The sequence below is a fragment of the Canis lupus genome, chromosome 1 (assembly GCF_003254725.2).
Source record: "Canis lupus dingo isolate Sandy chromosome 1, ASM325472v2, whole genome shotgun sequence".
In the NCBI taxonomy this organism is placed as follows: domain Eukaryota; kingdom Metazoa; phylum Chordata; class Mammalia; order Carnivora; family Canidae; genus Canis; species Canis lupus.
This window is the reverse complement of record NC_064243.1, coordinates 49,183,064-49,207,106: the sequence shown is the minus strand read 5'-3', so window position 1 is coordinate 49,207,106 and position 24,043 is coordinate 49,183,064. Positions and strand designations below refer to the sequence as shown.

Here is a 24,043-nt window from a genome sequence, read left to right as displayed (position 1 = left end):
GGGATGGACTGAACTGTGTTCCCCTACAATTCACATTCCGAAGCCCTAATCCCTGGTACCTCTGCATATGACTGTATTCGAAGGTTTATACAGAGGTGATGAAGCAAAAATGAGGCCACGGGAGCACAGGGGACAGGGGCATGGAGCTAACCAGAAATGACTGGTGTCCATAAACAGAGGACAGCCCAGGACACAGACACACAGAGGAAAAGACATGAGGACAGCCCGGGGAAGGTAGCTGTCTACAAGTTAAGGAGAAACAGCTCTCCTGACATTTTGGACTCCTAGCCTCCAGAACCAAAAGGAAATAAATTTCTGTGCTGAAGCCAGTCTATGGCACTGTTAAGGCAGCCCTGGCAAACTGATACAGACACACATATAGAAACCTCCCAAACATTTTTAAATTTAGGTTATGCTCCAGTGTCTTTTATGGACAGAAGCACCCGCCCTGACACATCACCCGTTCCATGCTAGAACAAGCCACAACAAGGCGTCCACTAAAGCCCCCTGGAATCTAAAGCATGATCTAAGACGTGGTCTGGTGTGACACACTGTAGAAAAACATCCCTCTGATAATTCAAGGTATGAAGGCAGTAGAAGAGCATGTGCCAAAAGCACAGCTTATTATAAGAAACAACCCCCCCGCCACTCCCTGCTGGAACTAGGGTGCGGGCGGTGCCCCAGTCAGAAAGCACACCAGCAAACTGCCCCTCCAGGATGGTGTTCTCCAAGAACAGAGGACTAGGGAGATGGTGTTCTCCAAGAACAGAACTAAGGACACAAAAGCAACTTCATGAGTGACATGGAAAATACCAGAACACACCATAAGGTAGGGGTTATTTCATGAACTGAACACACGTATACATACAGTTGCATCGCAATATACATTGGGGGGGGGGCTATAAAGACAAATGATTAGAAAATCAACAAGCAAAGTGGCCTATGTGACCAGCAGCAATGACTCATGATGTCACAAGCATCGGCAAGGTCTGCTCAGGCAGCACACAGCAAGTGCAGACTCACCTGTCCGTGCTCAGGAGCTTCAGTCCTCCCTTGGGCTGGCCAACATCAAACGCCTGCTCCCCTCTCACCAGGCAGGCAGCAGTGCCGGGGGGGCAGCCACGCAACTGTAGACTTGAGTCCCGCAGTGAGTCTGTAAAACATCCATCAGACTGGACATCAGAGCTGCTAATCAATCACACTTAACCTAAGGCACAGAAGTTCCTTTAAAACAATTACTGAATTTTTGAAGGTCCTCAAAATAACACAAAGTAGCAGAAGTTTGGAAACAAACAGGAGCTAGGACTCAGCCCCATTCTAAGAGAGGCCTGGGCACACCAGTGACCTCTTCAGATGCATGAAGTGAGAACAGCACTGCCTGCCCTGCAGAGCTGCTGGGAAGTGAAGGCAAGACTAGAAAGCACTTGGTTTGCACTGGTAGGGAAGAGGTACCTGAGAGACAGGGACTATTGATATGCCTGGTGGCTCAGATTTTTAAGTGTCTGCCTTCAGCTTAGGTCATGATCTCAGGGTCCTGGGATGGAGCCTCCCATCAGGCTCCCTGCTCAGCAGGGAGTCTGCTTCTCTCTCTCTCTCTCTCCCTCTCTCTGTGCCCCAACCCCCCTCCCCCATACACACACACACTCGTGCTCTCTTTCTCCCTCTCTCGAATGAATAAAATCTTTGGAAAAAAATAAAAGAAATAAAAAAGAAATAGGGACTATAATGTAATTTGTACTCAAGGAATGCCGGTATCCCCATTCCTAAAGATACACTAACCTGAGCATAATCCCCTTCTCCAAACTATAAACCAACTAGAAGATGCAGGCACTCCATGGATCAGTGGGAAGATGAGGAAATTCATGGAAAGAACCTAGAGACCGCTCTGGGTTGAAATCTCTTAACACCACCACTTGCTATCTCTGTAACTTTGCTCTAATTATACAACTATAGAATTGCAGGTGCATCCCCCCGCCCAAAGGTCTGGGGAAGGACATCTTGATGTGCCTAGAACAATGCCCAGACTTCAGATGACCCGTGGCTTTGCTTGCACCATGGCTGGCATCTACCACGGCAGAGGGTTTACTGGTTTACCAGGCATGTGCCACCCAACTATAAGCTCCATCCAGGGCCGTGACTCAGTGCCTAGCACGTGATAGGAGCTCAAAAAATATTTCCCCCATGAATGAGTAAATATGGCCCAGCCCGGTCTTTAACAAAAGCCTCATCAATCAGAGGGGGAGGGTTGCCATATCTTCTCCAGTTTGACAGGAGGCGGCGCCAGCTGATGAAAAGGAAAGTGCCCCCCTGCAGTGGTCAAGGCTGTACTTCAAATCTTCATAAGGGTGGGTGGGTTTAGTCCATACTGAGTACCTGCTGTGCTGCTTGCCCCCACAGCATTAGTTTACTAAAGGCAAAAATAGGAGACGAGAAAGAACCCTGAGTGTGCAGAGTTAGGCATACAGCAGCAAACCCACAGCTGCTTGTGAGGTTCTCAGGGTCAATGTCAAACAGGGTCTGAGGCCTAAGACAACTTCCTGGGGATGGAGAATGTCTAGACAAAAACTAGTATATTAACTTTATTTAACTTCAAACTCTTAAATTTAAAAAATTACTGTGAGTCAAAATCACTAAAGTTTAATCCAAACTGCCAGTAATCAGAATAACAAAAAAACTTGTATAAGAATATCTCCACCAGGGACACCTGGAATCAAAATGTCTCGCAAAGAGAACTCAGCAGTTGAGCATCTGCCTTCAGCTCAGGGCATGATCCTGGAGTCCCAGGATCGAGTCCCACATCAGGCTCCCTTCATGGAGCCTGCTTCTCCCTCTGCCTATGTCTCTGCCTCTCTCTCTCTCATGAATAAATAAATAAATAAAATCTTAAAAAAAAAAAAAAGAATATCTCCACCAATTTCAGACAATCTTCAAAATGATTTAAAAAAAAAACCAGGAATCTAAATGTTTCCTAAACTAAAATGAATCCAATAATCTGCAAGATTCTTCAGCTTTATAATCCAACTTGAGCTACGGACCCACTTAAGACACAGACTTTGTCTCTCCGCTTTTTTCCAAAAGAACATTAAAAGCTGTCCTTGGAGAAAAAAAGAATGATGCGAAGAGCTGACACACACACAAAAAAATCTAAGATTATCACTGGTCACTTTTACTGAAGCACGTATGTCATATACTCACGTTTTAAAACTGTTAAGAAATAATCAAAATGGTACACAACGTACTTGTACAATTCAAAGAATCACTGTAAACTCCTGTACCTACCACCCAGCCACACCCTCCTGTACTCAGTTTATTTTTAGTATTTTTTCCAAACTTTCCTAAGGCCAAAGTTCCATGTACTATGTGAGAAACAGGGACATAAAGAAAACACTAAAAATGATCTTTTTATTTGCTAATTACCAGCAAGATTGACTTGTGACACAACTGCTGCTAGAGTAATGGAAAGTCTTGGCCTACGGGACTAACAACCCCTAGCCCTGAAAAAACACATAAAGCTAGGTTCTAGAAAGTTCTGACAGAACAAAGACTTGGTAAAATTCCTTAGGGCTCTATTTAGATAAAGATCATTTACAATCTTCAGTTCATTTAACAAAGACACCCAAGCTTCTCCCACCACTTCTGGCACCTAAGGAGAATGCCAGGCAAGAAGTTGGCTTAGGCCAAAATACGCAACACAACCAAGTTCCCAAGGTCCCTCGACCATTCTTCTCCCCCTTTCGCAGGCAGGCCTGCAACTCAAAGCCCACAGACATAAGTTACACAACGCCCGGCTTCTAAGCCATCCTCCTCACGGCCCCTCCCTGGAAGGCTGACTCAGCATGCTGCGGCAGGTCTGGGGCGCCCAGCACACCCACGGCGTTCATTCTCCCACCATCTCACTGGAAGTCAGTTACCTGAGAATCCTGGAATCAAAATGTCTGGCAAAGAGAACTCACTGAAATGGACCAATAGACTACATAAAATCTGCACTGGAACCAAAACTGACTGGGGGCTGAGGGGTGGGGTTATGCACAGAGTATCTTCCTGCCTCCTTAGAGCGCCTACTCAGGGACATGGATATCCAAATGGAGTAGCAGTGGAAAGGCAAAGATACTAAAGCCTTCTAAGAAATCCTTCACCACCACCACTGCCAAACCTACCTATGTCTCTACAAACGTTGATGAACAGAGAAGTGTCCGGGTCAGAGTCATCCACCAAGTAACCCCCACTAATCTTGATCAGTGGATTTAAATCATGCTTCTTGAGCTCTCCATCAAATGCATAGCATGGCACCTAGAAGAGAAGAGAAAAAGTGAGTCTTCAACATGCACCTCCTTGGGCTACCAGCTCGGCAGAGCCTCTGACCAATGTCGTCTAACACCAGTCTTCACTGCTTAGGGGAGGCCATGAGATCACCCGGAGACAAAAGAAACAAAGCAAAGGCCAATGAGAGCTTCAGCTGCTCTGCATTTAGCACCACCATCTTTCCCTCCCTCCTGTCCCATCTCCACTGGCATGCTATAGTAACTGCCAGCTTACGGATGTCCTCCCTCCCCTCTACACTGCCCATGGCCCTCATGCCAGAAATCTGCCATTTACAGTGAAATTACTTGACTGGTTCCTCCTCATCCACCCCCCCTTCCTCCTTTTCCATTCTCTCCTGCATGTGGGCATGGGAGGTTGCTGTTCCCACCACACCAAAACCACTCCCACCACATCACCACTGACCACCTGATGTCAGACCCGATGTGCATTCTCAGCCTCCCCCTGGCCTTGCTCACAGCGGCATTCAAATGCCACTGGCCCTTCCCTACCAGTTCTTCCCTTTGCTGCCTGGTCCCCTAGAGACTCCTAGTTTCCTTCCACCTGCTGGCTGCTCCTTCTCATCCTCCTGGGAACGTTCCTTATCTCCCTTCTAACTCTTAATGCAGAGGCAGGCACTCCACACCTGACTTCTCAGGCCATTTCCCTGTCTACACCCATTCCCCTAGTGATGTCATTCGACGCCAACCAATGATTCCCAAATGTATGTCTCTTGCCCAACTCCAGACTTCCTAGCCAACCACAGTAGATCTTGTTTATCAGCAGACTCTGGAGACAGGATGCTTGGATCCAAACTCTGGTTGCTGACACTTAGCATGACCATGAGCCAATCTGACCTCTGTGCCTCCGTTTCCCCATGTGTCAAATGGAAATAACAGTCATAGCTCAGAGGGTTGTTGTAAGGACTCAATGAGTTAATGTCTGTAAAGTTCTGGGTGCAGTTCCCATCAAGCCCACATAACTGTTGTTACTGTCCCATTATCACTTACATACTCAAAAGCATCTTAAATTTAACATTTAAAAATGAGCACTGGGTGTTACATGCAACTGATGAATCACTAAATTCTACCCCTGAAACTAATAATACACTATATGTTAACTAAATTGAATAAAATATAAAAAATTCTACCCTTGAAACTAATAATATATTTTATGTTAACTAATATTGAATAAAAATTAAAAAATAAGTAATAAATCAAAAAATAATAATTAAAAAAATAAATGGGCCTTTGATTTCTCCCCTAAAACCTACTCTTACTCCAGGGTTCTCCATCTCAGCATTCAGCCGGCTGCTCAAGCTAAAACCTTAAGATCACCCTAGACCCTAACATTCTACCTTCCAAACCATCAGCAAGTCCTGTCAGTTCTGAATCCTTGATCAACAGACGGTCCCTGACCTACAGTGCTTCACCTTATGGTTCTTCAACTTTGCAGTGGCATGAAAGCGATATGCATTCAGTAGAAACCATACTTGGAATTTTGAATTTGAGCCTTGTCTCCAGGCTGATGATCTGCAGGTGGACCCTGTCTCTGATTCTGAGCAGCAGCGGCTCCATCAGTGGGCGACCACAGGGGTAAACAGCACACTGACAACGATTCTGCACCCATACAACATTCAATAAATTACATCAGATGTTCAACACTTTACTATAGAATAGGCTTTGTGCTAGATGATTCTGCCCAACTAGAGGCTAATGGAAGTGCCCTGAGCATGTTCAAGGTGGGCCCGGCTATGCTATGATGTTCCTTCATAGCACTGATGTGTATTTCCAGGCACTGCCATTTGCTGACTTGTCAGCTTCCTCCCACGAGTGGGTAAGCTCCCTGAAGACAGGGACTTAGTCACTCCTGTAGTCCCAAGCAAGGGGCTTAGGATAATGCCTAGAACCTCACAGGGGTGCCTCAAACACCTGTTTAGTAACACATGAAGACAAGTTCCCCCTCTGGTCATCTAATCCAGCCCTTACTGGATTCCAACTTATGATCTCTCAGCTCTATGAACTAATGTCCTCTCATTTTTAAAATTTCAAGGAACCCATCACAGTTGGAAGAGCCTGTGCTTTACAAAGTCTATTTCTGAAGGCAAAGCAGTCAAGTCCAGAGATGTGCTCAAGAATAAAACAGACCCTGCTCATGTGGTTAACACCACCTACTGCTATGTCTTTAGGGAAACATCCCTTTAAATCTTATTTCCAAAATAATACACTATCATTTTAATCACCCTGCCAGAGAGTATCCCAAACTTCATGTTCTCGGCAATCATTTCAAACTAATTTGTTTCATCACTATCTAAGGATGATTTTCCTAAAATTTTGTCTGTTAGACTGAAGCTATTCACAGGCAGATCTAAATATATAACAAAAGTTAACTGCTTACTATGTAGCTAACAAGTTTTTCTTAGAAAGATGCTATCAAATCTGCAGGAATGCTCTGACCTACTAACCCTTTTCCGCAGTCTGGTTCTCAGCGATTTCACAGTGATCTAATGGATCGAGTCAACCGGCACCTCCTCCCGGCCCCAGGGGACTCATGAACTCATTTCAACCAGACCCTTAAAGCAATCTCTCCCAACATCCACAGCGGATCAGTGGTCCCGAGGATGACTGAAGAGGTTGGCGTCTATCCCAGGGCGGGGGGGTGCACAGGCACACAAAGCCAGCAAGGTCAGAAAGCCAGGCACCAAGCCTAACACTGCATCCTGCAGAAAAGCAACCAAAATTAAAGGTATTACTGCATACTGGGACCAGGTTCCAATGTCCTGCAAATGTAAAGTCTGCCATCATCACACAGAAACATCAACTCCAGCAGGGAGCGACCCGGGTGGCGTGTGGGACACAATGCAAGGAGCAAGTCTCTAGCTACAAGACCAAGGTCTCTGAGAGGAGGGAGCAGGCTGGGAAGGAAAGCCGGGACCACGTGTGAAAGAGCTCGTAGTTCTAAACTAGCTCGATTTCACCAAAAGACTTAAAGAGATTCCAGTAAGCAAGGTCCACAGACCCCCCACTCGAGGCAGTTTTAGCAACTTCTGGCCGGCTCTCTCCTCCAGGAAGGAACAGAAGACACGCCTAACACAGCACCCCACAGAATTGGAGCATGCATCGGAAAAACAGTCAAGGCTCCTGGGGAAAGTCCTCCCCACTTCCTGCTCCACTGAGTAGAGCAATGGAGACATTCATAAGAGCAGGAATGTAGCCGCCGGGGAAGGAGGTCGTTTGCCAGCTTCACACACCACACAGTGAATCAACCTAGTTAGTGCTGTACGTATATTAACTGTATTTATGTAACTCTGGTAAGAACACTAGCATGTCAGTCCTGAATTTTCTGTGTTCCCCAGAGCGCTACAGTAAGGGGACGTATGTCCAAAATATTTTAGAGAAATTACTATCTTAAAAAACAAAAACAAAAAACACACACAACAACAACCCTACCAGAATCAACTAAACAAGCATTATACGGGCAGTCTGTAAAGGCAGCGTCTGGAACCATCATGAGCTTTGCCCGCCCAATTACTCTAAATCGGACAAAACCACTGACAACAGAAATGAGGTGCAGAAATCAAGACTCTAGGGACACTAAACCAAATCTGGGTTTATTTTTTTTTTCTAACATAAAACATTTACTACAGTTTTTGAAGTGCTACCAGAGCCTGCGAGGTGTAACAATGTAACCAAATCTTGCTGAAGACAGACAAGAGGAAATCTGCTCCCTCTGAACTGCTGGGGGTGCCGGGCGGCTGTTCAGCAGCAACCACGCTCTCCGGCTCCTCCCGGCTCAATTTCTCTGTCCCTGAGGCAGAACGGACCCAGGTCGTGAGCGAGGACTTGCCCTCTGTGGCCTCAGTCTGTGGGTTCTCCAAAAGCAAGAGCCCTCTCCAACTTTAATGAAAATCCTACTTCTGAGCCCACGACAGGCCCTCAATAAATGAAAACTGCACGAATAAAGAGCCCCGGTTGCCCCGCAGACCTAAAGGGAGTATCCCTGAGAACAAAGCACACATTTCTTGTGCATCTTTAGGTCAGCTTCGAAGAGAAATTAAATGTCACTGTTTTAAGAAAACACATAGACCATCTCTCTCGCCTCATATACCAAAAACTGATTAAGAGCAAGAGGCCCCTGTTCACTTCCCTCCAAAGAGCAACAAAGTAAATTAGTTTAGGCTCTGTGAGTCACACAGGTCTCTCTTGTTGCTGTTCTTTGCTTTTTTCACAATCCTGTAAAAATGTAAAAAGTGTTCTTAGTTCTGGGGCTGTACAAACATGGGCCAGGGGCAGGCTGTGGCCCAGGGGCTGTAGTCTGTGACTTCTGACCTCCAACACAAAGAAACAGAAAACAAGTAACTATTTGTGGATTTATTTTGCAAAGCAATATCCACCCCCCAGGTAGTGGGAGACACAACTGTCAGTTCAGCAAAGCAGCAAGGCAACGGGACGCTCAGTCCAAACAGGAAAAATGGGTATCACTACCGAGCTGGAGAACCAGAGCCCAGGAGGACATCTGTGGGGCACGGAGAGGTCTGAGGTCCCACAGGAGATCTGGAAGCACACCCCTCCGTGGTTCTCAGATGCTTTTCCTGCCACTAACCATATACCAGGAGACTCATTAACCGAAGTGTTAAAATTCAAGGTTTCATTTGACATTGTCACCTCCAGATCAGTTTCATTGTACATTATACCTTCACCCTTTCCACACTTGGAACTTCTTTCTCTCTGAATGTTCCTTATGCTCTTTTCCGGGAGGCAACATTTTGCCTCTTCTACTTCCCTATCAAACTGCCACATTTGAAAAACCACTGATCATTTATTATTTATAACTTAATTTAGCTTTATTTTTTAAAAACAAACTCCTCCCTTTTTACCCTTCTTAAATGACATCGTATTGGGCCATCAGTGAAAATAACGGATTGCTCCCATTTTCAGTTCCTAGATCCTAAAAGAGTCTTTGAAATCAACCCTTCAGAACATAAAACTAATGGAGTGATGTGAGAATAACCAACCCATAAAGCCTGTCGTCTAAGCCAGCACAGAAAACCACTTTCAGACCTGAGGTGGTGAGAGGGGAAACGCCATACAGCGGAGCCAACCTCAGAGGCCCTGGGCCCGGGGAGAGGATGGTTCATTAATCACCAAAGATGACTTGACCAAACACCAGGAAAAGAGTAGAAGGAATTCCAGGAGACATCTAGTCTCCAAGGTGAACAGCAAAGAACTGAATGGCTTAGGGACACCTGGCCTAGACTCACAAAGCATCCAGAAGCCACTCCAAGGCCGAGGAGACGGGTGCCAGTACGGAGAGTGAATAATATAAACACAAGCTCAACCATGTCAGCCACTGGGTTGCACAGCACCAGAAACCAAGAACTAACTGAGTAGACAGTGAGCCAGTCTACATCCAATCATATCCTGTGATTTTAAATGCCCTGTCCTAAAAATAAAAACCACCCAGCCACATTTTAACAATTATATCACATGGTATCTCTACTCAAATGGAATTTGAAAACTAAAAAAGATTTTTACCCCAACAGGTTTGGGCCAGGATTTCAATTCTTAAGGGTCTCAGAATGTCCTTTATAAAGCACATGACTTTGAGTCCCCTTGTTACCTCTTTTTTAGCTTTAAATGTGTCTTTCTTGCAGGCAGCAGTAGTCCTCCACTCGAAGTAATGCACACAGTCTGTTGCAGTTACAAATTCAGGAGTTCCCTATTTAAAAAAAGTAAAAATAAGTTACCATACTGCATATTGTAAGGGTTTCCCCCCCCCGCCCAACTTTAAAGTTAGAAACAGTAAGGGCTAATGAAAATTTTAAAAGCAGCAAGAAGAAGGGGGAGGAGGGAGGACACCAACTGTTTTAGTTAATCAAGGTCATCAAGAAGTTCCCAAACCCAGAAATTATGAGACAAAAGCTTCGTGAAATCACGTTGGAATTTTGGTATAACTGGTCCAAAGCTGTTCTACTGCCCCAACTATGCAAGCACAGTAAACTCATGGGATGCAATCCTCGGAGCCCTTCCACTCTCAAACTCCAAATGTTCTCTTAACCAAATGCCAACAAAATCAAAGCCAGAAAATGTGACCTCATACTTCCTGTAAGCTGAGGACGGAGGCCCATCTGGACCCGACCGAGTTCACACACCAGCCTCGCTTTAGACACCCCCACACTCAAGGGAAGCCCCTCCACACAGACTGCAACCCGGGTCGACTCCAAAATGGTCAACCACAGCGCTGCCGGGTGATTGATACGTGACACTGAATTTACCTCCACACTCCCGTGTGCAAATCTAGGGGGTTCTTCGCAATTCTGGCTCTTGTATGATGAATACAGAATTCTTGAAGGAAATCAGTTAAAATTAAAGCAGCAGCTAGCTTACTCTGTAACACAGACCTCCATATTTCATACCACTACAAACAGATCATTTTCTAAGGTTTCAACATAGACAAGAGTGTATCTGACAGGCTGGTCCAAAATTAACAATTTTAAGTTCTATTTTTAAAGTTCTTCAGAGGAGACAGAATGGGCCTGAAGATGCCACAGTCACAGCACCAAATTCTAAAAAGATACTTTAAAGCAATCTGGTAGCCCACATGAGCTCACTCAACCTTATTTTTCTAAACACTTGGGTTCTTACTCTGATTAGAGAACATTCACAGGATCTGTATGTAAATTGCTTCTCCTAAAAGCTAGCAATTATTTACTGAAAGTCCCTTTCTAAATACCAGAGATTAAAACCAACAACTCACATGCAATATGGAAGAGTAAGAACAAACAACATGCTTTAAGTAATGATGCCCTCTTGCAACTGGTCCAAAGCTGTTGCACTCAAAAAAGGTATGATTAGGGGCCATTACCTACTGGCCAAGACTTCTCCTAGATAGATGTTGGTCTCTCCAATTTAATATAAACGAGGAAACAAAAACAATTTAAAAAAAAATAATAAATGCATTGCCCTAAAAACTACCAAGATAAAAACGCTAAGAAAAGAAGTTTTAGAAAGAAAAAAAATTAGGGGGGAAAAAAAAGAAAAAAAATTAGGCCTACAATGTAAACACTCAACAGTGTTTTGAATTTAAACACACTAATCACCTTGAATTGTAGTTTTACACAGGATGTAGGTCAAGTTTCACTTAAAAGTTGTAACTATGGGGTAGGGTTTGTTTACATATTGGTTCGTAATGGTGATGGTGTTTTGGTTGCTGGTTTGATGGTTCTGTTTGTGTTTTTAACTTTGCTCACTTATTCTTCCTGGAAAAACACTATAGCAAGAATGCCTAACAGGCAAACATTTTTAACAAAAGGAACATTATATAAAGTACTTGCTGTGGACTCACCAAGGTTTTCCCACATAAGAAGGTGATGCTACTTTGGATTTTGTGACTTGGGTTTTGCTTACAACTGTGTGTTGTGCTGAATTCCAGCAGGGATCTGGTTGCAGTTTTTGAAGAAAAATCACCTATTTGGAAAAGAAAAGCATGAACCAGTGATAAAACATTCATAACCATAAAGCCATCTCCAAGCATAAGCAAATTAAAAGTGGTACATAATTCATCTAAAGCTTATAAGCTTACAAACTGTCCCTTCCCCAGAATTCTCATCTGATGAACAACATCTCCATCCACCCAGTTGCTTTTCAAGCCCCAAATACATTACATGTGAGTCTTATCTTTCTCTCATCTACCACATTCAATAAATCAGAAAGTTCTAATGGTTTTACCTCCATGTCAAATCCATCCACATCTCTCCACCTCTACTACTGCTACTACTAAAACCACTATTACCTCTCATCTATACTCTGGTGATAGCGTAGGATCAGTCCCCTTGGCTCCACTCTTGTCCCTCACCATCACCCCCCAACCCAATCTATACCTCAACCAATGTGACCTTTGAAAACACAAATCAGAAATATTTAACTCAACTGCTGAAGTTCAATAACTTCCCATCATACAGGCTATAAAATCAAAATTCTTAAGAATGGCACTAGGGTGATTACATCTCATTTGCCTGGTATGTCACCGTAGGTAACAAAAGTATAATATGTCTACATCACATCAATATAGTGATCGTTGGTATAGGAACAGATAAACTGAAAGCAGATTAGAACAGGAGCACAGAGATATAATGTGTGAATCAAATCTTACTATATGACAGTAACAGATCAGAGGGCAAAAATGAGACTACTCAATAAAAGGAGCTGACAACAAAATGACAACCTATATGAAAAAGAGATAAAAATTGGATCCGTCCCTACCTATCACTATATGTGAAAATCAACTCTAAAACAATTAAAGACATAAAAATCAAACTTTAGAAATTTTAGAAAATAGTGTATCTTTCATACCTTAATGTAGAAAAAATATTTAAGACTCAAAAACCATTAACTCCAAAATTATCAGTATATTTGACTTCCTAAATCTAAAAGTTTACATTCTTTAAAAATATAGCTTAAGGAAAACAAAAACTAATTGTAAACTGGGAGATACACAGAGCTGGCAAAGAACTGGCACCAAGAATATAGACACTTACACACAAAAGAATAATTAAAAACTTTTTTATATTACTAGAAAGTGAAACAAAATGATCTCTGAACTGAAAGAACACACACACACACAAAAATGAAGAGATAAGGGAAAACCCACCAACTAGTCATGTCTCGGTGAATTTTAATATCAAAGCCAAAGAGAAAATTCTAAGGCTTCTAGCGAGATAGAATAGTCACATGCAATAGATAACTCAATATAAAATGGATAAGATGCCATCAAAGGGAAGAAAGAGATGTCAGTAAGTATATGAAGTGATAGATGTTCAACACTACTGGTAATCAAGGAATTGCATACCGGGACCACATGACATACCAATTACAACCATTCCACGGACACAGGTTAAATACCAAGTGTTGGAGGAAAAATGGTCTAGGTCTCCTTTGTTGCTTCAGCATGGCATTAGGTCCTAAAATTGAACTTTCATGTACCTCGTGAGCTACATATTCAACTCTCAGGTATCCACACAAAAGAAAACCATATATATGTGCACATCCATATATGTAATATGTATACATACACACATATACACGATTTTATAAATGTACACATATATATGGTCTTACATACAAAAATCATAAATGTAAAAAATAAGAAACACATGAAGCATGAGCAAAAACCTGGAAACAACTCAAGTGCCCATCAGTAGAAGGGTGGATAACCTACCTTGGGAGAGCCAACACAACATTATGTAAGAGTTCACAGGAGCAAACCCCAGTGAAAGGTAACAAGGTGGTGGATCTTTAGCAACATGATATCGCTGTTAACCACTTTAAGTCCCAGAAAATCACACATAGCATGTGCATACATTTTCTATGAAGATAAAAAAAAAATCACACACACGCAGACTTTTGAGAAAGAGACAAAGACGGAGAAAGGGAAGAAAATTTTAAATACAGGCTAAGGATGGGGGAAACACGCAGACACTGGCTATTCTCGGATCACTAGATTGTATTAGGGATGGGGCTCATTACGTCGTCCAAAACAGCTAGTGGAGAAAACAGAAAAAGGTCAGCCCACGGATTAGTTGTGACTGTATCACGAACCGATACAATGGTCCAATTCGATACAAACACCTGAGATCTTTTTTTTTTTTTTCCAAGAAAGAAAGAAGAGGAGGAGGAGGAGGGGTCAAAACCCAGCCCCGTGGAGAGGGGTAACGGGCTTCAGAGCTGCCCCCGCAGCACCAGGCTCACAGTCCACTGGTCCTTCCCGACTGCCCGCCCGCCACTGCGCGAAGGTCTGCCCGAACCGCTCTCCCTAAAGCTCCCGACATCTCTCCGAAAATCCCTCTCGTCGGCCGGGACCGAGGACAGCGCCCCGCAGTCTCCGGGACCGAGGACAGCGCCCCGCGGACAGCGCCCCGCGGACAGCGGCGCCGTAGCCCCGCCCACAGAGGGCGGGCCGGGGGCGGGGCCGGGCGGGGCTTCCACGCGCCCCCGCAGCGCGGCGCTCCAGGAGACGCGGGGGGCGGGGGCGGGCGCGGACGCGGACGGCAGGAGGCGGCGCGCGCCGCGGCCACAAGGGGGCGCCCACAGGCCGCGCCCCCCGCCGGGAAGACCCTCCCCCACGCCTCCCGCCCCCCACGCGGCGGCCCCTCCGGCCCCGCGCCCAGAGCTCCCGGGGCTCCTCGTAACAGCTGGGCCCGCCCCGCCCCGAAAAGGAACCGCGGAGGGCCCCGGCCTCGGGCTGGGCGGGATCCAGCCAACCTCCGCCGCCGCGGCACGGGGCACCGGCATCCCTAGGCGCCGGCCCGCATCTGCACCGCACCCGCCCGCCCGTCCGCCTCGCCGTCTTCCTCGGCCCGCTCCGCCCGGTGGCCGGGACCGGCTGCCGACCCCGGCACTCGGGGAGAGGCCGCAGCGAACCGCGGCAGACAACGCGGCAACCGGCCAGCCTGGCCGTCCTCCCCGGGCGAGAGCCGGGCGAGGACTGCGGGGCCGCGGCCAGCACGCCAGGCCCACGGCCAGCTCCCGAGGACGGCGCCAAATGGGCTGGGCCGCGCTCGCCGGGCCCGCCAGACCGCGCCGGGTCCTCCAGACCGCGCGCCGGGCCCGCCAGACCACGCTCTCCAGGCCGGGCCCGCCAGACCAGGCCGCACTGGCGGGGCCCCAGCAGACCAGACCGCGCAGGGTCCTCCAGGCCGCGCTCGCCAGGCCGGGTCCTCCAGACCAGGCTGCGCGCGCCGGGCCCGCCGCACCGCGGGCTCCCGGCCGGGCCCGCCAGACCAGGCCGCGCTCGCCCAGGCCCGCCAGGCCCGCCAGGCCCGCCAGGCCCGCCAGGCCGCGCCGGGTCCTCCAGACCGCGCTCCCCAGGCCGGGGCCGCCCGACCGCGCCGGGCCCGCCCGACCGCGCCAGGCCCGCCAGACCGCGCGCGCCGGGTCCTCCAGACCGCGCTCTCCAAGCCGGGTCCGCCAGACCAGGCCGCGCTCGCTGGGCCCGCCAGACCAGGCCGCGCTCGCCGGGCCCGCCAGATCGCGCCGGGTCCTCCGGGCCGCGCCGGGCCGCGCGCGCCAGGTCCTCCAGACCCCGGTCTCCAGGCCGGGTCCTGCAAACCCGGCCGCGCGCGCCAGGCCCACCAGACGGCGCTCTCCAGGCCGGGTCCGCCAGACCAGGCCGCGCTCTCCAGGCCAGGCCGCGCCGGGTCCTACAGACCCTGCGTACCAGGCCCGCCAGGCCACGCTCACCAGGGCCCGCCAGACCGCGCCGGGTCCTCCAGACCGCGCTCTCCAGGCCAGGTCCGCCCGACCCGGCCGAGCTCGCCCGGGCCCACCAGACCAGACCGCGTTGGCGAGGCCCCACCAGACTAGACCGCGCCGGGTCCTCCAGGCCGCGCTCGCCAGGCCGGGTCCTCCAGACCAGGCTGCGCGCGCCGGGCCCGCCGGACCGCGGGCTCCCGGCCGGGCCCGCCAGACCAGGCCGCGCTCGCCTGGGCCCGCCAGACCAAACCGCGCTTGCCGGGCCCGCCAGGCCGTGGCGAGTCTGCCAGACCTCGGTCTCCAGGCCAGGTCCGCCAGACCGCGCCGCCGGGTCCACCAGACCGCGCGCTGGGCCCGCCAGACAGCGCTCTCCAGGCCGGGCCCTCCAGGCCGCACTCACCCGGGCCCGCCAGACCAGGCTGCACTCACCCGGACCCGCCAGACCCGGCCACGCTCCACAGGCCAGGCCGCGCCCGGTCCTCCCGACCCTGCGCGCCAGGGGGCCCGCCAGGCCACACTCGCCCGTACCCGCCAGACCCGGCCACGCTCCACAGGCCAGGCCGCGCCGGGTCCTGCAGACCCTGCGCGCCAGGCCCGCCAGGGCGCGCTCGCCCGTACCCGCCAGACCCGGCCACGCTCCACAGGCCAGGCCGCGCCGGGTCCTGCAGACCCTGCGCGCCAGGCCGCACTCACCAGAGCCCGCCAGACCAGGCCACGCTCCAGGCCTACCAGGCCTCGCCTGCAACCCTCGGCGTCCCCGGCCGAGCCCAGCCGAGCTCGCAACTCGGCCTCGCTGAGGCTGCAAGCCCTGGCGATCCCGACTTCGCAGGCAGCCTCAGGGCCCACCGTGCGGCCACCGGGCCTCCCCAACACATCGCTCAGAGCCTGTCAGGCAGGCAGGCAGCCCTCCCCGTGCTAGTCACCAATGTGCTCCAGCAAGACTTCCCTCTTCCCCACTTCCCTTTCTTTATTGTGTCGTGTCCTTCAACGTGTACTATTCACGTGTTCTTTCACCAAATGAAGAAAAGAATCCTCTCCACCCAATTTTTCCCTCCAGCTGCTGCCTCATTTTTCTGCTCCTCTTTATATTAACACTTTTAAAAAAAAGAGAGAAAGAGAGAGAGAGAGAGATTTCTATTCTTGCTACCACCAATTACCCTCCCCACTCAAATACTGCCCCTTGTCCCCTGCACTGGCTGCTCCCCCCAGAGCTACCTGACTCACTCCCTCCACTCCAAGTCTTTGCTTAAATGTCACTTTCTCAGCGATACTTACCCCCTTTAATATTCTTGAACACACACTCCTGAGACCTCCAGCACTCCTGATTTTCCTTCCTTTTCTTTTTTACAGCACTTGTCACATTCTAGCGCACTATCTAGTCACTATTTCGGTCTGTCCCCCACAACACTATTAGTATGTAAGATCCACAAGAAAAGGGATTTTTGTCTGTTTTAGTGCTGAGTGAGTCATTCAAGTATTTGTTATAAATAAATAAATGATTAAATGTTGTCTGTTTCAAAATATAATTTATACATGTATCTTTTAAGATGTGACTTAACCAAGTGAATCAGAATACAATATACTACAGTTTATGGAACCCTTCCAGTAGTTAGGTGGTGCCAGCATATCTGCCACAGTTACCAATGCTACCAAAAAAACTACCGTGTATCAAAATCTGTGTACAGTGCTAATTCCTCTACTGGTAAGACTTACAAAAGTAGGTTATGGGAATAGAGGCTTTAAAATTTAACAGCTATTGCCAGACTATCAGGAGAGACATAAATTATATCTAAGTCTCAACCAGATTATCATCTTAAATAACCAAAAGAATTACATGGTTTTAAGAAAAGGAAAGAATACACGGCTTGAAAGGAAAAGAGATGTTCACATCTTAAGAGTCAGAGATGCAAAACTGAACCCCGTGAACAACCTGGAATGGCTGTTCTAGATTTATCTGACCACATACAAGAATCAACAAATAACAATGTCATCTAAAGTCAGGGGCCAGCCTCTGTACAGTAAATGAAGTCACCTGATGCAGCAACTACAACGGGATCCTCTGTGTCCTATCCAGGTCACCGACAAGAAGCCGATCAGAACCCCAGGCTTTGGCGGTAAGTAACCACAATGACCAGTCTTTCCTGACGTGTATGTTACCTCAGTTCTGTGGGCAGGTAACAGGCTTCCTGAAGTAGATCTACAGCTTTTAACCCTCAGAAAGATTAATGACGTTAAGACCAAAGAATTAACATTTGGGATGTCAGGAGGAAAGTGAATATATTCGGTATTTTTACATAATGGCAATGTTCAGTGTTAGGACTGCAATCAATCCACAGGTTATAACTGAGCAATTGATTGAAACTTGTGACATAGTATTTAGAACATCTAAGAGAATTTCAGGCTTATTATATTTATGTTTAAACTATTAAATTTATAATAATTATTAGTAGTACTTAAGGTCTCATAGATCAGACATATGAAGCACTTTAAAAGGAAATCATATAGGTCAAATGTAAAAACCATCTTAAACTGTGGTGAAGACGGCTCCACTAGGTAGTAAAAAGAACCAAATGTTGTTCACAGGTCCCATAAAATGATTGCTAAACTCTGCTAGACTGATATTTGTAACAATATAATTTGCCTAAGGAAGAACACATGATTTTTTTTAATTAAAAATAATGTAGTATTGTTTAAACCAAAGTTGAGGCCTTAATATTCATTTCTAAGAACAAAAACAGCCTTTGTGGGCACCATAAAACTCCTATCAACAATGATCTTCCCAAAAGAGTTACAGACAACCATCCTCCTGTAGCAATACAGGCATGTGCCCTTTCTAGGCTCTGTGCCAACACTCTCTGATTCAACCATTTAAACTTCTGTCAATTTGATAGAAGAAAAATGAGATTTCATTATTGCTTTGATTTGCATTTACACCTGGCTTACTAATGAAGTTGTATTGACCATATGGGATTTCTTCTTTTGTGAACTAACTGCCTATCTTCAGACTTTGCCATTTTTCCTCGGGTTGTCTGTCTCCGTTATCATTTACTAAGAGAAGCTCCTACCTCCCCTAGATTATATTTCTGTTTTGCTAGGTTTCTTCCCAATGTTCTATTGTCATTTTACTTTTAATTTTAACTGATATGAAATTTCTGTTATAGGGTATGAAGGAGAGGTCTAAAGCTGTTGTAAAAAAAAAAGTAAAAAAAAAAAAAAAAAAAAAATAAAGCTGTTGTAGCAGATAAATAGCGAAACTGCACCCCAACTTTTGGTTATACATTAAGTTTTCATATGTATTTTAATCTACTACAGCTATATAGCTTTTCCACTCCTCTGACCTATTGAGAGCTCCAATTTTTGTGGCTGTTTTCAAAATTCACATTGTTTTCTTTCTAGCAAGTTCATACATAAGAAGTTAGGTTCTCAGTTGTCCTCTCACAGCCAGGAGTTCAGATTTCCCATCAGGGTTCCCATTTTAGCTCTGCAACTGTCCAACATGACCCTATGACTCCAGCCCAGAATAAGTACCCAGGCTCTGGAGTCCACCTGTCAACATTCGAATCCATAATCGTGCAACCTCTAACCAGCTTCTGTATCCATTTTGTGCTTCAGTTTCTCCATTTATAAAAACAGGAGAAAATGAAGTCATGTACTTCAAGAAGTTGGTGAATGAGCTAAATAAGATATTTTACTTAAAAATATGGCTGGCACATAAATGCACAAAAAAATTAGTTATTATTTAGTTATGAAACCAAATTTATAATAACAAATTCCATTATTTCTATTATACAACACAAACTAGCAAAATTAGATCTGACTCAAGATTGTCTTACTGGAAGGTCATTCGCATTCATTCTAAACAAGAGTTTGCTCTCTTGAGCTGAAGAAGTGGGTCAATGAGGGAAGTAGCCACCACCTAGCACACCATTCTCTCCCTTCGGGAGTGTGAAACTCTGGGAAAAGTGTAAGTAAAATGAGCCTAGAAACTGCTAGGTGACATCAACCTGTAACTTAGCTTTTTAACTCCTCTAGTTACCTTCGGCCTCTTCCCTTTAACCAGCCTTTCCTATTCCATTCTACCCAGCTTTCTTAAAAAAAAAAAAAAAAAAAAAAAAAAAAAAAAAAAAAAACATTTTGCCAGATTACCTCCCCCATTACTGTCACAAAGAAACTATGATGGATCCACTACCTACATCTCAGAAAATATCAATTCTCCTGCCTGGCTTTCAAAGCCACCCCAACTTGGTTATTCTCAAATTCTGTCCAGCCACACCAACTTCACAAATCATCCTCCTAGTGACTTATCTGCATCCAGTGTCCATCTGTTACACTGTACTTTCATCAGCCAGAAATACTGTAGTCAAATATTAGAATCAAGTCAAGAGGAAGACTATCTTTTCTCTCTCTGAAAATCTGAGGAACAATGACCAACAGGCCCACCTGTGTCCTACAGCAGGAAGTTGGCCACCTCATTTGCACGTTTTTAAGCAGAACACAAAATGAAATTTGTCTCACCCAAGAGTTCAGAAAAACCTGGTGCTTTCTCAGATCTCTGTCCTGAGCCTCAACTCCTTTTTACCACTGTTTCTAGTCTAGACAATGCCCTTGTTGGGAGAGAGGGGAGCCAAGAGAAGTCACTTGTCACGCAGACCTTACTCTTAACCCTCTAAACGATACTTCCTCAAAATCCTTTTTAGCCGTGTTTAGGAATTTTCATTCAAAATGACAGACAGAACTACCACAGCAAGGCAACCCTCCCAAACTCCAAAAACCTGCCCAGGAGCCTCTACCAGCTACCACACACATCTCCACTTCATGACTATCCTTCACCATCACATCTTACTGTTCAAATTGCTCTGGTCAAAGGTCACCACAGACATTCATGCCACCAAACCCAGGGAAATACCCACTGCTTTTAGGTCTGCCCTCCGCCTCCATCCTTTACGCATCTCCCCCTTGCCTGCTCCACATAACTCAGTAGGCCTGCCGCTGTTGGCCAACTTGAACCCATCCATCATCCTCACCAGAAGAAAGGGATCCTAACCCAAAAAGAGGGCATCTGGGGAAATGAAATGAAAGGAAAATTTGCACTTTTTTTCCTCTGGGATTGGCAGTCCTTAGGACCATTAAATTTTTAAGGTAAGCTTAAAACCAATGACCATCTTTGATCCCATGTAAATACTGACAGCCTGAGACTCAAGCACAGAAGAAAGCAGAATCATAGGAGGGGGTGAAGAGGGACTGAGCACCGGAAGAAATGAGTGTGAAGGAGGGAGAAAGGTAAAGACTGGGTTCAAGAAAAACATGAGAGGGCAAGAAGAGTCATCCAGGAAACATCCTTCCATACTAATGAATAGAAAGTTGCATAATTCTTCATGATTTTTCATGATTACTATTCCACTAGATGGAAGTAATCTAATTTAATCTCATGTTGCACACATTTAAATTGTTACCACTTGTAACCATCATAAAACATGAAATGTATATATTGTAAGCAATATATAAGCCTGCATATAGATAGCTAGAGTCATTTTTGAAAAATTGGGATCTTGTACATTCAGTGATTTAAGGGTAGTTGTACTTACCCACGGAATAATAGCTGTTTGTCTTCACGTCGTACATACAAACAGCACTTGACAATCCACACTGGTCAATATTCATGTTTCCACAGATGTTGATCTTATAAAGCATGTTATTTTTGGTATCAACAGCTTCCCATGTATAACTAGAAAGGAAGAAAAACAATTTGTCACTGTCACTGATCTGCCAATAATTAAACTTCTCCCTAGTTTCACATGCAAGCCATTTACTCCAGGACTACCACAACCTAGAAGACATACTTCCATTCGCCAAAAAATCTAAACGCAAACTATGTTACGTTGAACAGAAGCCAGGGCAGAAACCACTAAATACCGCCTCGCTCTGGTTCCATCCACCCTGAGCTGCCACAAGACTGACCATCATCAAAATACTTAAAAATTCTACCATTAATTTAAGAATATCAACTCACATAAGTAACTACTCAAGAATCATGTTGAATATAAGATAGTAACCTTTCCAATCACATTGGAATGCTGAAAAACCAAAGGACCGTTTTTAACTTTATGTTATATAAAAACTAGTTACAGCATGAAAGATAGTTCTCTTCTGGTTTTACCTTTTACGGCCACAGTTGAGACCCAAGCTGACAAGACAGACTTGTGCAATGGATCCACTATCTGATTCAAAATCAGACAAAATTTACTTTAGTTTGATCCACTCTATCAAGCATTTAACATGCATTAAAACTCACTCTCCGCAAAGTAAATACTGAGTAATTGTTAAGGAGTCGATCTGCATACTTGGGACAAAATAATGGTTTGTCAGTTCTGTCAAAACAATTATTCTCAATCCTCCACTCTTCCTGGGGAGAATGTTTTGTCCGTTTTGTAAAATAGGGGTCATATCCTCAGCAAAGCTAAAGACAGGAAATGAGGAAAGTTGACTAAAAAGCTCCTTTGCAAAATGCAAAGATACTGTATCAATTCAATAGCATCCCTGAAGAGAAGTTAAATATGAACTGCTTAGGTTCAGCCTAGTCAGGAGTTGTGGGGGGTGAAGGGGAGGTGCTTGAGGTTGCTAAGCTCTGAGACCACTCAAGTGTAGCAGGAGTGTATCTCCCCAAAGCAATACCACCTCGAGGACAGAACTTAGAAAGCACTGGGCTCCCAGCTCCCAGGCGGCTCGGGCTCCCAGGCATAGCAGCGCACTTCCCAGGTCCCCATTTCCACGGGGCCTCAGGACAAAGGCCCGCACAGAGCACAGAACACCCGGCAACATGCCCCTCCCTCCCCTCCTCCCCAGTAAGGGAGGAGCCCCAAAAGTAGGGTTGTTGGCTGGCAAGGAGCCAAGCATTCTCCTGAACTTAGGGCTGGGGGATGATTGAATTTACCGGGAAGCATAGAGACATAAGCACACGGAAACACTCAGGCAGGGTGGCAGGATGCTCTCCTAGAAGGCTCTGACAGCCACTACTGGAAAACCTGAAAAACAGGCTGCTGTGCTGGGCACAGTGCAGGCCTTGCAGTACAGGCCTTGCGGTAAAGCCAGGTTCATAGCAGTGACAGCGGAACTATGTTTCTTTTTTCTTTTTCTTTCTTCAAGTATAGCTGACACAGTGTTACCTTAGTTCCAAGTGTGCAACATAGTGATTCAATATCTCTACTCCTTAGGCTGTGTTCACAAGTGCAGCCCCTGCCCGCCAGCCTACAAGGCTACTGACCACACACTCCCTAGGCTAGGCCTTTTATCCCCATGATTCTTCATTCCGGAACTGGAGTCCTCCCACTCCCCTCCACCTATCCCCCTACCCCTCTTCCGTCTGGCAACCACCAGTTTTGAATTCAGCTGCTTTATCAGCAACCCTTTAGATTTATCTCCTAAAGTCAGGAAGGCTAAAAGCAAAAGAAAATAACCCAAGTATTCCCAGGCATGAGAAAGTCATCAATAAAGGCCTGTTTCCTTTGACCTTCACTAACCTTTATTCATTTGCTTCACAAATATTTAAGTACTTCCTGCAGGGGCACTGAGGGGTGCAGCGATGATCAAAGCCAACCAGAAAATCCCTGCCCCCCTGGAGCGTGTGCTCCAGGGGACTACAGAAAATAAGCAGGTACATAAATTCACATACTTCGCTGAGCGCTCCCGGCAAAAAAACAAGATCGCCTGTACTAGGAAATGAGCAAGGACCTACTTTAGACTGGCAAGTCTTCTGAGATAGCATGTGCCCCAGGAATCGAACAACGAAAAAGGAGCAACTCAGGGGAAGAGATGGTGGGAAGCATATTCCAGCAGATAGATTAGCCACTGTTGGGCCCTGCGGGGGGGGGGGGGGGGACGACTTAGCACCCTGATGGAAAAGAGGGCAGTGTGGGGGGAGCAAGGTGGGTGAGGTCAAGGAGATGAGGAAGGCCGACTACACCCTACACTGGGGGCTTCACAGATTCAAGCGGCAGTTTTGATTTTGTGCTTGAAACAAAGGAAGGCCAAAGACACTGTGGATCTTATTTTAAAATTTTAAGCTAGGGGTTTTATTTGCAGAGTACTAGTAAAACTTTTCTATTAATTATAGCTAACTAAATCTCTTATTCAAGAGCCATGACTATGTTTTTCTGGGATACTAGACGTTGAATCTAAAACCTTAATAGTGGCATCATGAAAGTGTTTCCCAATCCTAAGTATATGAGAGAGGTACATAGAGGTATCATTTTAGAATGAATCAACAACTAGGAAATCCACACAGGACCTAAAATGCTATGCTTTTCTTAAAACAGAAATCCACTGCTGATTTTGCAGAAGTGGTATTTAAATAAGGTAGCTGTAAAGAGTGTGTGTTTCAGGAGCAGAAAAGAGATGAAAAAAAGAAACTGGGGAATACTGTCTTAATCTAATCAGTGTCCCTGGAAAGAAAAATGTTGCTCTATTCAATTTTCTTTTCTTTTCTCTATTTGCATTTG

At 46.1% G+C, this 24,043-nt stretch overlaps 1 protein-coding gene across 1 annotated transcript in view; it reads right to left on the bottom strand.

Moving 5' to 3' along the window:
• Positions 1–24,043, bottom strand: part of IGF2R (insulin like growth factor 2 receptor) — a 99,770-nt gene that overhangs the window by 59,287 nt on the left and 16,440 nt on the right. Inside the window, exons 2-6 of the mRNA XM_025422683.3 lie at positions 21,134–21,273; positions 11,644–11,765; positions 9,919–10,017; positions 4,158–4,290; positions 1,024–1,153 (exon numbers count right to left, since the gene is read on the bottom strand). Coding sequence (XP_025278468.3) covers positions 1,024–1,153; positions 4,158–4,290; positions 9,919–10,017; positions 11,644–11,765; positions 21,134–21,273 — 624 coding nt within the window. The remainder of the gene's footprint in view (positions 1–1,023; positions 1,154–4,157; positions 4,291–9,918; positions 10,018–11,643; positions 11,766–21,133; positions 21,274–24,043) is intronic.